This window comes from Martes martes (assembly GCF_963455335.1).
Source record: "Martes martes genome assembly, chromosome: 2".
Taxonomy (NCBI): domain Eukaryota; kingdom Metazoa; phylum Chordata; class Mammalia; order Carnivora; family Mustelidae; genus Martes; species Martes martes.
The window spans coordinates 99364912-99380294 of NC_137889.1; the positions used below are offsets into that span (position 1 = coordinate 99364912).

At 47.8% G+C, this 15383-nt stretch overlaps 1 protein-coding gene across 2 annotated transcripts in view; it reads right to left on the bottom strand.

Annotated features, from left to right (window-relative positions):
• Positions 1-15383, bottom strand: part of TSPAN5 (tetraspanin 5) — a 170680-nt gene that overhangs the window by 13653 nt on the left and 141644 nt on the right. For both annotated transcript variants that reach the window (XM_080796955.1, XM_080796954.1), the window contains exon 3: positions 407-553. In XM_080796955.1, the coding sequence (XP_080653081.1) occupies positions 407-553 (147 nt within the window). The remainder of the gene's footprint in view (positions 1-406; positions 554-15383) is intronic.

Consider the following 15383-nt stretch of genomic DNA (forward strand, 5'->3'; position numbering starts at 1 on the left):
CTCACAACAGGAAGGTGGATTTTTTATTTTCCATCCTTTCCCTGTTTTTGGAAAGGGGAGTGGACACTGCTACACAGAGAACATCGACACAGATGCCCTCCACCATGCCACACTCCAGACTGACCGGCATGTTCAGTTGACCGTCGGCTACACTTATCAAGCCTGTTTCGGATACATACGTGGAAGTACAGGCCCTTCTGTCCACCTTTGGAAGGAATCTCCAAAGGAAAGGCTTTCACTAAGGAAGCACGGAGGGTGATCTAGAGACTTCTCCTGAAAGGAAAGTGTCAACCGGGCCGTATTTTCACTGGGCCTCTGGAAGAGCCACCTTGCCTAGAGATAGGGCGTCCTCTTGCTGGAGGACAGGAGCTTGGGCCTCGGCCAGTGCACAGAACGGGATACTCACAAACTTCAGAAGGAACGTGTTTTCCCGTAGCGCTCCAATGCACCCTGCGAATCCCAAAATGAACATCACTCCTCCCACCACGAGGAAGAGCCAGACCGGGTCAAAGCCGCCGAGATCGGTGATGGAAGAGATATTGGACAGAACTCCCTGGGGGCAGAGAAGCAAACACAACAGGTCACCAGGATGTGGAGGCAGTTTTTCAACATGGTAAGATTATCACAGTTGCCTTGTCCCCCTCGCAAAGAAACACTTGAGAGGTGATCTGATTATGAGGTGTGACTGATACTCAAGAAAACACTGCAAACTAATTAAAAACAGTGTGCGAGAAAAACACACTTCCCAACACCCAGGAAGAGGGGTCACTTTTCAGCAGCCAGGGCAAGCAGGTGTCAGACGAGCACCTGCCCGAAGCCTGTGGCGTTTCTTAGGGAACAAGGAATGAGCTAGGTGCCGAAGGCTGACACAGCGGCCAGTCCCAGCCACAAGCCCCCGGAAGTTTTCCAGGAAAAAACCTTGCCTCGGGATCTGCCCTTGAGCTTCCCAGGAGACCCTATCAGGCTCAGATCCCCAAAGCCCACTTGGGTAGTTTGTGCTGGTGACTGTCTCACACTGACTTACTAGCGGTATTTCCTCACCACGTTTTTTTAAAGAACGGAGATTCAAATGATTCGCAAATCCAGAGTTACTCCCTGGCTTTCCACCCTTTTTATTCTCCTGCCAAAGGAACCCAGAGTTCTTTCATTTCTCTATGAACATGTTTTTTGTTTTGTGTTTTTTTTTTTTTTTTACAAAAATTTCTCCCTCAACCATGATACTATGTCAAATACCACCCAGAACCTATGTTAGAAATTACAAGATTTTTTTTTCCTCTAAAATGCAAAGTACAGGGGCGCCTGGGTGGCTCAGTGGGCTAAAGCCTCTGCCTTCGGCTCGGGTCATGATCCCAGGGTCCTGGGATCGAGCCCCACATCGGGCTCTCTGCTGCATAGCAGGGATCCTGCTTCCTCCTCTCTCTCTGCCTGCCTCTCTGCCTACTTGTGATCTCTGTCTGTCAAATAAATAAATAAAATCTTTAAAAAAAAAAAAATGCAAAGTACATATTTGCTCTTCATTCCTACAGAGATGGACCACTGTTACTTTGAAACCATGAATGTACAGGAGTCTTAAATACGCAATATCATCAATATTTTATTTTCTTATCTTACTAGTTTTGAACTCTCAAAATATCCCAGAGTATCATGGTATAGCTCGCTGCGAAGTCTTAAATCATTTGTTTCAAAACACTCCCAACAACCTGAAAGAATGCAAAGTATTTATCTGATTTTATACTTTAAGGAAAATGGAGCCCAGAGAGGCTTCGTGACTTGCCCGGAGGTCACACAGCTATTTATTGATTTTTTTTTTTTTTTGAACCAGAACAAAAGATCTACTTCATCTTCTTTCCTTAGTCAGTGGAAGCCGTGTATTTGCTTCCCAGCACTTCCAGTCAGCAGAAGCCTTCTCCCATCCATCGTCAGAGACCTGCTGCTCTCAGAAAGCCTGAGTTAAAGGGTTTTAAGTTTCAGTCCATTTTAAGGTTGCAGGATCACTTGGACAAAAACATCTTTTGTTTGTTGGGTTTTTGTTTCTTTTGGGGGGGGTGGAGGCATTGACTTAAAAACAATAATAGGATATTAATAATAGAACACATATGAGAAATAAAGAACTCTTAAAATGTACAATTTAAACCTTACAGGAAAGGCCAAAGGTTTAAGTCAAGTCACAGATGAAGGGTTGAGAGATGAGGAAAGCAGTTAGGAATGTAGGGTGTATTCACAAAACTTCTGAGGGGACGTCACAAATGCAACCACACCCTTCATGAGACAGCTTGGTCCAATGGTTTGACCCAGTCTTGTGTTTGTTTCTTAGATTTCCCAGCTCTGAATTAGAAGTTCTCCGGGGAGGGGTGTGTACGGGTGGGGAGGGGAAACACAGGAATACTGTTACCAATTTTCCACCTACACAGATGATAGGAAGAAAAAAACTCTGGCAGCGAAGTCACACAAAATCCAGGCAGCAGTATTGAGGGTCCCGTGTTAGAAGGAAATCAACCTCTCCCTCTAGAATGCCTGGGAACACAGGTGTTAATGCTTAAGGTCTTAATGTTCTGTACCTGCTCAGCCAGGGGGAAAGACAACATTAGAGGGTACATAATAACATTCTTAAAAGTTAACTTAATTATGAGAGAAGGAGACTGCATTTCCTTGGCACCCAAACAAGGCAGCAGAGGGGGAAGTGACAGGAAGAGATGTCAGCTCCATCACAAAGAGGCCTTTCTGATAACAGTAGGTCTCCCTCAAAGGGTGAGAGAAGGCTTTGGCTCGTGCAAGAGCCAAAGCGGTGAGCCTCTGTCAGTTCTGCAGTAGGAGGGATTCCAAATTGGATGTGACATTGGGACTTAATGACCTTTAGGTTCCCTCCAACTTTAAGACCATTTTATGATTCCACCCACTTTTAATGGGCTTTTGTGACTCACACTCAAGTCTGAGCAAAGATTAGATTGTTCCCAAACAGTCTTCCATGAGCTATGGCTGGACACAAAGAGGTCATGGATAAGAGAGACAATTATCTGGGCAACTCTGGAAAAGCAAGTCAGCCAACCAACATGCACACCTGTGTCTCACACACTGAGCTACCCTCAAAAGGCTACAAAAAATATGATCTCTGGGATGCCTGGGTGGCTCAGTTGGTTAAGCATTTGCCTTCGGCTTAGGTCAGGATCCCAAGGTCCTGGGATTGAGTCCTGCATCGGGCTCCTTGCTTGGGGGGAAGCCTGCTTCTTCTTCTGCCTGTGGCTACCCCCTGCTTGTGCTCTCTCCTCTCTCTTTCTCTGACAAATAAATGAAATCATTAAAACAACAACAAAACAAAACAAAACCATGATCTCAACTGACAGTAGTTTCCTGGAGCATCTGTCCTCTCTGGGTTTAATTTGGAGGATGAGTATTTGGCTTTGCAGACAAACTTATTTTCATACTTTTACTCTGTCCAGCCTACAGGGGCAGCTTTAATTGAGGGGCTTCCTACTGTTACCATGGAAACAACAATCATTTGGGGGGTCTAGCTGGCCTGCAGATTCTACTTTTAATCTTAAACTCTGGCAAAAGGCAGGACTGGAGACAGATACTGAGTGCTTTGGGGAAATAATATTCTGCAAAGCTTGAAAAAGACGACCAAGAACTTATTTGTAATGGATGTAGAATATACCCAGGTCATTATCAGTTGGAAACTAACTCAAATTGTCAAACCTCAAGTTTCTGCCTTTTCCTCGGGATTAGGATTACTTACCCAGATGGAGATGAACAACAAAAGACCACACTGCTTCACCTGCACCACGTTTCCCAAGAGCCCCTGAAAAGCAGTCTTACTGCTTCAGACTACACAGAGAGATTACAGCCGAGCTGAACCCAATCCTGGCAGCCAAGATTCCAGATTACAGAAATGATAGGGAGCTGACAGCTCGGACTTCTGCTGTCTCAGAGATGGGGTCTTCCCACTGGACTTTTTAATTGTGTTAAGTTCAATGTGACAAATCAGTAAGAAGTGCTAGAACACGCCTGCTGAAGAATAATTATCATTAAGGCTTGTAGTTGACAAGAAGCTGGAAGAAAAAAATATAAGCTCTAAGATTACAGTTAAGTCTGCCAAGTGATTTAAAATAGACGTTCCCATCCACGGTAAATCCTCAGGAATGCACTAGAACAACACCAGCAGACACCTAGTCTTCTGGGAACCTGTGAGCACCACCCTCATCTTTGGGCAAGAGCACTTCCCCGTCTTGTAAGGCTTCCTGCCCACCCCCTCAAATGCACTCCATGTGCCCCTCAGAGCAGTCAAATTCTCTCATGACTCCCCTGCCCTCACGACAGCTGAGAAGTCTGAATCGCCTTCCTTGCACACCAAGGTTTGGAACAGGCATCTCCCTCTTGTGGCTGAAGTTATAAAAGGCCCAAATCAGCAGCCACATTATGTTTTTCACCATGTGGAGAAAGTCTCCACAGGGAGAACTAGAAAGCTAGGTGTAGGAAGAAACAAAGAATAAGGGCAGGGACGGAAAATCCTGCCCGCATTATAATCCCTGACCTGACGAGGAGTTCTGCGAATCACTCCAAAATCCTTAGAATACACTGCCCTTGACGGCACAAGGCAGTTCTGTCTGGGTCTGTCTGCATCTGAGGAGTCCTGCACAACCTGACAACAGCTGTCAATCAACTAGGCTTTCAGTGCTGCACGTGGGCATATACACAGGAGCATAACTATAGGCACACACACACTCGGCCAACACTGGAAGTTCACACTTTATGCTGAGAAGAAAGTTCTGGGAGTCCGATAGGGAGCAGGAAAGGGGCAGAGCTAAGTGTTGGACTTAATATGACCCCTTTACTCAGCTGGCTGCTACTTCCAGTCAACCGAGCCCTTAAACCCAGGTAAAGTCTTCCTTCTTGTTGACTCGCTATCAACTCAGCATCGTTAATGAAATGAGTTCTGGATGGAACTCTTAGGTGTGTTGTCTCCGTCACTGACAAAAAATACAGGATGTAAGCTCCAATTCTCGATGTGAACGTTGACTGTTCAGCCCTTTGGCTTCAACATCAACTTCTTAGAAACTCAAAGTTGCCGGGGAAAAAAAAAGTACAAAAAGGCAATTGGCTACTCTCCTCTGTACCCAGAACTGCTGCTCAAGCGAGAAGCACGTACACACACACACACACACACACACACACACAGAGCCCGGTATCTGCATCCTGGGGGTACGGGCTTGTGCTTCTCCTCCAAGGATCCTGCAGGCAGAGCCTAGGGAGCTGAAAGGGTTAAGGGTCCTGGACATCATGCATAAAGTCAGAAAATACCATCCTGCGAAGCTGCGCTTAACTGAAATGAAGATAAACGCAGGAGAAGCAGAGCAATTAGCCACGTGCATTTCTCCCTTTATCCATTTGTTTGGGCTGACACGAAAATGGTCTTCTGAACAGCAGCAGCAGAGAACAGTCAGCAGAAGAGAGGCAGAGACCGAGATTGCAGGTCACAAGAAAAATAGATTCAAGTACTACAGACCTGAGAATATGGAGGAGGGGGGGTTCCCTACACAGATGTTCCTTGTTATCATGTAAGAGTTCTTCACAGTCACACTCTATACGCCTGTATCTACAGTCTGAGGCCCCTCAGCCAGCTCCCCGGGGTCTATGGCTGGTGCTGCAGGAGATGCACAAACACACTGACCACACCATAAAGGGCGGCTCTGAAGACAAGATGAAGACCAGCCAATTAAAAAGTTGAAAACAACAAATACATTCAGCAAATTAGCCATTCCAGAAATTGGCTTTTGGACAGCTAGCTCTTGGCGTATCAATCCAGAGCCTTTAAGAGATGATCCTCCGGTGAAATAGGACATTTCCATTATCTACTAGGGACTAGACAGTATCTCTCAGAACTTAGCAAGGAGACCCATGTGTGTCTAAAAAGAAATCAGACATGCTCATGGAACGTGTCTGAAGCAATAGCAGACAGAAGCTTAGAGAGCGAACAAACAAAAAATATCAGTGTGCATCCACTGTAGTAAAAGTGAGACTGATATTCCAGTCACTTGGACAAGGCTGCCCTCGAGTGTGGCAGGGAGCATTCACCTGCACTATACTCAAGCCCACCGGGCTCGCCTACAATTTCCCCCGGAATCCTGAAACACAGAAAGACGGTCTCCTGGACAGTGCTAGCTGTGGGGCAAAGACACAGGACATGATCATACAGATAACTCGTCCTGAATCCCAGTTCCACGACCTACTACCCGTGTGATTCTGGGCAAGCTACCAAACCTGCCTAAGTCTCAATTTCCACATCAGCAAAATGGTACCCCACATCATAAGGATGAAGGAAATAATTCAAGTAAATCCAAACACTATGCTAAGTGCTTGGCGCAAAGTTAAGAATTCAGTGAAAATTTATCCCCATCCTCATTACCGTCACTACACTATTAGACCAAGAGGAACACATCAGATGCTATACTGAAGCACAGAGGAGGAGCCTCTAACTCAACTGCACTAGAGGGGAATCCATCTTGCTCTGGTACTTGTTCTGCCCAACCCTTTTAAGGAAAGCCATGACCATATCTGATGATCACGCCTAATGGAGGTGGCGGTAACTGACTTGCCAGCCAGATCGTCTTTGTTGGGGAATGGAAAGTCACCTAAAGACACTCCAAGTAGAGGCAGAAGAGAGAAGCCATGAGTAAGCAAAAGCCATGAGTAGGCAGACGCCATGAGTGGGTAGAAGCTAAGAGCACACAGAAGTGGTGCCTTGGAGAAAAGAGCAGTGAGAAGTGAGTCAACAGTGGTGAGCACACTGGGCAGTCAACAGCCATGTTGCCAAGATGGCGGCACCCTGAATGGGAAAAGCAGGCCTCCGCTGCCAAGGAGCCAACTGGGTGCACTGGTCATCGAAGATGCGCCGCTCCGGAGGGACCTTCCAGATACTTAACCATGTCCTCCTCCCTGTGGGATCTCGTCGTCCCGGGGTTTGATGAACACTATACACCTTGGCAAGAATGTGGAAAACTGGCCCACCTTCCCACCGACCTCCTCCTCCCCAGAACCTCATTCATTCAACTATCCCTGAAACTGAAGCAGCTTCTCACCCATGCTTCTGCAATAAAGGACTATGTTCTGAGCAGAACTGTTTTGTCTTGGGAAAGGCTTCTACGCACGTGTAGAAATGAAAAGGCAAACAGAGCTGCGGAAGGGTTTCAAACCAATAAACCTCAGGAGTGTCTGTGGTTTTTTCCACCACCAGCTCAGAGAGTCCTCTGTGTGCCACCTGGCAAGCTTCAGTTTCTTCTCTCTCAACCCACACAGAAAAGAAATGCAAAAATAGCATTAATACGCCCCTAAGGTCTGGGGCTCTTCTGCTTTGGCATATACAAGCACATTCCTTCCAACTGCTGGATGAGAAACAAAGAGACAGGCATATGGAACGTGCACCCAGAGCCAGGCCAGATGGACCCCTCTGAGATTTATGGGACTGGGTCCTGATTCACCCATCCCCCCCATAAACCAGACCCTACTGGGGTAGAACTGGCAGCAGCTTTCCTAGAGTACAAAGGAGGGAAGAGTTTCCCTACTTGAGAGAGGATGACAAGACAGAACATTCTAAAGAAAATGAGCTCCGGGAGTGGGGGGGGTGGGGGTGGGGGGGTGGTCCTGGAGAGTTAAAGATGCAGCTTTCAATAGGAAGACCTGCCCACAGGAAGACCACACTGCAACAGACCTGCTCCCTCAACACTCATCAGAGATCCCCAAAGAGTATTACAAAGCAAGGCCACTCTGCAAACCCTAAGACATCCATTTGCCTGAGGAATCGTGGCAGAGTCCAGAGAGAGGACTTGAAAGGTGAAGAACCAGGAGCTCACTGGGACCCGCAGTCCAGGGGGGTGTCCAGTTGTGGGGGCAGTAGGACTCAGGGCCTGGAGAAGCAATGCAAGGTTAAAGGAAGGCCAGCTGCCTTAAAGGCATGTGGTCGCCTAGTTTTTTTTGTCAAAAAAACATCATTGGTGAGATTAAGTAATCCCTTCTTACAGCTTAAAAACGGCCAAGACCACGCGGCACCTGGGTGGCTCAGTCAGTTGACTGTCCAACTCTTGATTTCAGCTCAGGTCATGATCTCAGCATCATGAGGTTGAGACTGACAGGGCTCTGTGCTCAGCATAGAGTCTGCTGGAGATCCTCTCCCTCTCCCTGTGCCTCTCCCCACCCCACTCACTCTCTTGCTCTCTGTCAAAATAAATAAAGAAAATCTTTTTAAAAAATGGCCACGATCTGGTTTGGGGAGAGGAACAGGAGGAGAGACGTCGTCTTCCAGGCCTCCATGAAATCCTACAATCAAGCAGTTGGTGCCGTGGCCAGCTGTGCCAAGTCCCACCCGCTGGTGCCGCTCCTGGGCCAGAAACGCCACCCCAGAGGGAGGGACTGCCTCTCTGAACATGGAAACAAATCCACAGGCTAAAGTGTCACTTTTCGGAAATCCAGCCTGTTCCCAGGCCACTCCCTAGACACCTTTACATGTGTGTCCTCATGATGGAATACATACCCAGGAATGGTCCTAAGTATAATGTTTAAACCCAAATATGTAATAGAGGCTCTGATCACAGTGCACCCCCCGCCCAAACTAAAGTGAAGAAAAAAAAAAAAAAGAAAAGAAAAGAAAAGAAAAAGGAAACAACCTAGTGGCAGGTGATCACTGTACTCTAGGGCCCCAGAGACAGAAGTCACTCAGTTACTGAGCAAAGTCAGGATCACCTGAGAGCTGACAGACAACTGTATGTGTCATGGGTATTCGGAGTGAAGGCACAGTGACCCCCTCAGGAGGTCGTCTGGCGGGGAGACAGGTGAGCAGGGTGCTGGGCAGAAGCAGCAGCAGGGTGAGTGCTGTGGGAGCCCAGAGGGGAGGGGGAGAAGCTGATGTCAGCAAGTGCAGAGAAGAAGTGACAGGCTCTGGCTCTGAGGGGTCTATGTGTGAGCTTCAGGAGCGGTGAGGGCAGGCTAATGGGTGGGCGGGCTGGAGCTGGGTCGGAATGAGGGCGTTCTGAGCAGCAGAAGGCCCCGGTCACTAGCTCACAACCGGGGCAGGGGGTGGATGTCACGGAAGCAGCTGGCCGGCTCTGGGGTGATCCAGGTGGGCTAGAAAAGGGCTACGCTACTGAGCACATGCTATGGTTGGCACTGGGCTACCCAGCTTAAGTCACCCTCACCACAAGCCTACCAGGCAGGACAGCTGTCCACGGCAGGAAACAGACTCAGAGACGGGCAACCTGCCAGCTCGCCAGGGTGAGAAAGTGACACAGCAGAGTTTCCAGCCCAGGCCAGCTGATCCCAGAGTGGTCTACTGCCGACCTACCCCACCCCCATGATGCTCTACTGTCTGAAAAAAGCAAGCAGCGGTGGGTATGAAGGCTCTCATTTTCAACAGAACATCGTGTATCTGTGTCTAAAATTTTAAGATATGTAACATGTTAAAATGATATTTTTGGCCGTGGACTTCCCTGATCACCCTCTGAAAAACCAAGTGAGTAGGAGATAAAGGCCTCCCCCCACGGCTGCCACCCCCCATCCCCCACAGGCCAAAAGGGATTTCTCTCTCCCTGCACACCTCAGCAAAATCAAGCGGACGGAAAGTGGCGTAGGGGAGAAAATAGTGAGAGAATTTCCTTTCTGTAGAGAAAGCGGCTGCTGTGGTGTGCACCACCACTCCCTGGCAGCTTGCTTTTTACCTTAAACCTGGTGAGGAGTTTCAAGGGGCCTACTGGGGGCGCTCTGAGACACAGTGACTAGGCCAGCCTGCCCGAGAAGGAAAGAGGAGGGCTCCAGGGCAGGCGAGGGCTATTCTTGGTGGCATGGGCCTCACCCCCACATGAGCGTGCCCAGGGAGAGGCAGCTGGGGTAAGAACAGGAAACCTCAGAAGGCAGAGTGCAGACGAGTGCAGGCTGAGGAAGATGGTCGGGTCTGAGCTGGGCAACTAGGCAGCCACTTGGAGTAGACACAGCCACCAAACTCAAGGGAACCACCAGACAGAGGGACTCGGCAGGGAAGCTTCAAAAAGACCAAAGTATCATCCCCTCCACCCTCTGCCAGGTCCCAAGAGCACGGCCTCACCTGCACTTCAGCTCCAGCAGGAAGTGGGCAGACGAACACCTGGTGAGTGGGGGAAGGGTGACGGGAGGAAGCAGGGGGCAAAGGCCTCACCCTGCTTCCCCCCTCAGGGGCCCAAGGCAGATGGAGCTGGGTGAGGGAGAACACTGGAACCCAACATCAGGGCTGGAGTTTTGATCACCATCCAACTCATCTGGGCCTGGACTTGTGTCTCAAGAATGAAAGTAGGACTATGATATCTGAGAGGGAATAACAAAGTCATGGAACTTTCGACCCACCTCCATTTCATTCCTGAGAAACCCCTCTGAAAAAGGTTTACACAGACACACTGAAAGAAAAAGTACTGGTTACAACATATCAACTTGCATGCTAACTTTGCAGGTACTGAGCAAGAGCTGCTCCGTTTTCAGATTTTGGACTACAACAGAAAACTCGAGAGAATGACTTGGGTAACAGAGAGAGATGTGGACTAACTCACTATATTTCCGCCAATGGGACGCTATCTTCAAAGAAGGATTTTCGGCATCTCAGAAGCGGCTCCTTAAGAGTAGTTTCCAAGCCAAAGTGTGTAGTGTCCTGTTCCAGATATCGGGGGAACCCCCGACCCCTACAGCCTCCCTCTGGCTATGGAAACTTGATGGCCACCACCATGAATGGCCTGAAGCACTGAATCTCATGGTCTCAGATTTTCCTTCCTGGGAAAATTGGGGCAGTTTTTCCAAGGTGAGTCTTGGAAAACAATCTTGTCAATGACTGTGACAAGAAGCAACTGGAAGGTTCTGAAATGAGACTCAGAGCAAGGCAGTGGTCAGGGGAAAGCCTCCAGGAGAAAGAATCTTCCTTGTCCATCCCCAGGAAAGCCCCAGAGAAAAGCAGTACAGGCCAGAGCTTTTCTAATTCCCATTCCCCTTTGGGCTCAGAACAGCCACTGACTTTCCCTCTAGTCCGCTCCCCACTGGAGCCAGAGCAGGGTGAGCAAAAAGGAGGGCAGGGGAGGGCTGGGGCCCGGCCTATGGGGAGAGGCCAGACTTCCAGTGTAACCCCTCTGGGCCTCAGTTTCCCCACCTCCAAAAGAATAGGTCATCGTTCTCTTAAAGTTTAACCCTAAGGATCCACAGAGACAGAAGTGAAAATGAAACCCCTTCAGGAAGAGCTACCTTTTCCTGTGTCATCTTTAGGGCATATAAAGCTCCTCTGCATGGTCTCACTCATTTGCTCACAGACATCTTCTCAGCCTCAGCAGTGTAGGCAACACACAGCCAGAACTGAGTGGAAAAGGGCGCAGGACCCCTGCCTGCAAGGTGTTTTCAGGCCCCCTAAAGCCAGCTGGATGCACCCTTGGCCCAGACAGCTAGTGGCTGGATTGGGGGGACAGGGGGGACCATGGGACCTGGCCAGTGACGGATGCTCTTCCTACTCAGAAAAGTGGAGGCTCCTCCCGGCCCTAGCTGACGCTGCAGGGAGCACCCCAACCTGCGATTGCTGGCAAAGGAGCACTCTGCCAATCACCCCCACCCTAAACGCTAAGGAACCAGCATACATGCTGGGCAAAATGGAGAAGGAAAGGCACCCCTCGTTTTCCCACCAAACAGGACAATCACATATTGATTCCCATTTTTATGCCAGAAATAAAGGATTATTTTCTTCCCCAACATCCCAAATTAGGGGCCGTGTTGTTGTTCGTAACACTGTCCCGCTATCGATCAGACATCACAGCCACACGTAACTCTGCTCACTCTCAGGCAGGACAATCTATCCCCACTGCCCGCCAACAAGAGATCTGAGGCAACTTCACACCTTCACACCACAGGCCACAAAATCGCCACAGTTTAAGAGAATGCTTTCATCATTCGTTTGGTCATTCACTGTTTCAGAAGCAGTATTTTTTGAACACCAACTCTGTGCCAATGCTGTAGGTACTGGAGTGTAGCAGTAAACAAAAGTCTTTGCCCTCCCAGAGCTTTTTTTAGTGGTGTGCGAGAGCAATGCCCTTGCTGGTGTGGAAGTGCTCGATTCTATGAAAACACGTAGGAGCAAAACACAGGGAAGTAGGGGAGAGAGGGCAGGGGCATGGGGTGACAGCAGTGACTTTAAATAGGCCAGGAAGGCCTGTGGAAGGAGGTGACATTAGATCAGAGATCAGAAAGTGAAGAAAAATGCCAAAGTGGATCTCTAGGGGACAGCATCCCAGGTAGGGGATGAGCAAGGACAAAGGGCCCAGGTGGGGGATAGCGGTGGGGGGTGTTGAGATTTTGGAGAAACAGTACTGTGGTCAGTGGGGGCTACAGCAGCAGGAAAGGGCAAGGTGGAAAGTGAGGTTAGTAATGGGACGACATCTATGGGATGGAGTGAGATGGTAGCTCACTGAGCTCCCTGGAAGGTCTGGAGCACAGAAGTGTTAAGACTTTTTTTTTTTTTTTAAGTATAGTTGACATTAAATTTCATACTAGTTTCAGGTATATAACATAGGGATTCATCATTTATACACATTATAAAATGATCACCAAAAAAGTCTAGTTACCATCTGTTATCACACAAAGTTATTACAATATTATTGACAATATTCCCCAGGCGGTACTTTTCATCCCTGTGACTTATAACTGCAAGTTGGTGTCTCTACTGCCCTTCCCCTATCTCACTCATTCCCCCTCTCCTACCCTTCTAACCACTGATTTGTTCTCTGTATCTAGGATCTGTTTTATTTTCTTAGATTCCACATATAAATCGTATACCATTTGTCTTTCTCTCTCTGGCTTTTTTTTTTTTAAGATTTTATTTATTTATTTGACAGAGAGAGAGAGAGAGCACAAGCAAGGGGAGCTGGAGAGGGAAAGGAAGAAGCAAGCTCCCTGCCCAGCAGGGAGCCCAATGTAGGGCTCGAGCCCAAGACCCTGGGAACACGACTGAGCCGAAGGCAGACACTTAACCAACTGAACCACCCAGGCGTCTCTCTCTCTCTCTGACTTACTTCACTTAGCAGAATACTCTCTAGGTTCATCCATGTCACAAATGGTTAAGATTTCATCCTTATTTACAGTTGAGTCACGTTCCATTATATAATACATACACCAAATCTTTATCCTTTCACCTGTCAGTAGACACTTAGGTTGCTTCCAGAATCTTGATACTGTAAATAATGCTGCAATGAACATGCTGTGTATATCTTTTCTGTTTTCTTAGATAAATACCCAGCAGTGGAATTGCTACGTCATCTAGTATTTCCATTTTTAATTTTTTGTGGACGCTCCACACTGTTTCCACAATGGCTGCACCAATCTACATTCCCACCAATAAGGCACAAAGGTTCTGTTTTCTCCACATCCTCACCAATATTTGTTACTTCTTGTTTCTTTGATACTAGCCACGCTCTCTTATATTTTGAAAGTATTACTCTGGCTGCTTCATGGAGATGTGCCTGGGGTAGGAGCAGGGGAACAAGAGTCGAGGATGGAGAAACAACTGAAGGCTTCTGCACTAATGTAGGCAAGATGTGGAAGCAGCTACAATCAGGGCAAAACAGTGGAGGCAATGAGAAGAAACGAGATTCCCCACATTTTCTCAAGGCAGAGTGGACTGAACAGGGTCTGAGAAGGAAAGAAGGAAGAGGGTCAGGAAAACCTGAGCAAGTAGAAGGAGGGAATTGTCCTTTACTACCATTTGGGAAGAAAAGCTTTGAGGAGGGAATCAGGAGTGCTGTTTTGGATTTTCAGAAGCCACTGGACATTGAAGCGGAGATGCTAGGGAAGGTACCGGCTACACAAGTCTGGAGAGAGTAAGGTCTCAATCAAAGATCTGAATTGGGAAGTCATCTGCGACAGATGGCGTATGAAGCCCCAAACTGGGATGAGATTGCCTAGGGCCTGAGTGAAGACAGAGAAGAGGTCTCAGGACCAAGCCTCAGGCAAAGGAGTATGAGAAGGCATTGCCTGAGAGGCAGGGAAACTGGGAATGTGGGATATCTCGGAAGCCAAGTGAAGAAAGCATTTCTAGAAGGGGGAAATGATAAACTGTACCTTAGTCCTTGCTTTACTGACAGGGTTTCTGAGTTCTCAAATGAAAAAGTGATGTGCTCCAGGACCTAGTACGGGTTCAGTAAGAAAGGACCAGGTTCAATCAAGTTCCTAGGCTGGTAATTACAGAAAAAGGGAAGGACACAGTCTGTCTACAAAAATAAGCAGCAGATAAACAGTCTGATATAATGAAAAGTAGATGGATTAGAAACTGCTTGACTGATGACACCCAAGGGCACATATAAGTGAATGAGTGTCAATCTCAAAGGAAATTTCCAGTGACATGTCATTGAGCTCTGTCCTTAGCCTACTCAACATACCAATGGCTTTTATCAGTGATAACTAAAATGGACTGCAATCAGAACAATCTAGAAGGCTTGTGAAAATAAAGCATCCCAGTGTCCACCTCAGACCTACTGAATCAGAAAATCCCCAGACAGCACGGGGCGGGGGTGTGGCAAGGAGCTAAAGGAAGGCATGAGTTAGAAGAAAGAACTGAGGGAGAAGCTTGATCCAAATGTGTGGCTAAAACCAAGCTTAGTGGAATGGGGAATGTGCTGGGTAACAGCTGGGTACATGGAGCCTTACCTCTGATTCTGAAAAATCAGCCAGACCTGAGGTGGAAAGGGTACACTTAGCTGGATCTGAGACCAACTTGCGAGTGTCCATGATCAACAGTGGGATCTTAAGACATGGACAACAGGCAAGAGGAGAAGGGACATAACCCAGCCATACCCACTCTGGCCCCAAAGCACCCTCTCAACGGTAGGGGGGACACACTAGAAAAAGGTCAGAGGAGCTAGACCAAGATGATAAAGGGACAACTCCCCCACCCCCCAATTCCTAGAGAGAAGCAGATGTTTAGCCGGGAAACTCAAGAAACCAGGCCTGAACCCCGAATACCTTAAGGGCCAACATGCAGAAGGACTTGCTCTGTAGGATCCGATAGGGTTGATCTACAATCCGTAAATAAAAACTAGTAGGACAGGATTCTACTTTGGTAGAAGGAAGGTCTTTCAAACACTAAGAGGAACCCAAAGAGACAAAAGTGGTGAGTATTTCGCCACAGCAATTGCTAAACTTACATATGCCCCCAAATTAGCATTTATTATAATGTACTAGTTTATGTATATATACATACACACATACATATGCACACCCTTCCTACACTGTAAATTCCCTGAGGAATTATATCCCCAGGGGCCAGCACAAGCCCTGTCCTGTGCTATGTGCTCAATAAATGCTGTTATGGCTGGATGCTGCCAAGCCTGTTATAGAGGTGATTCATGCTA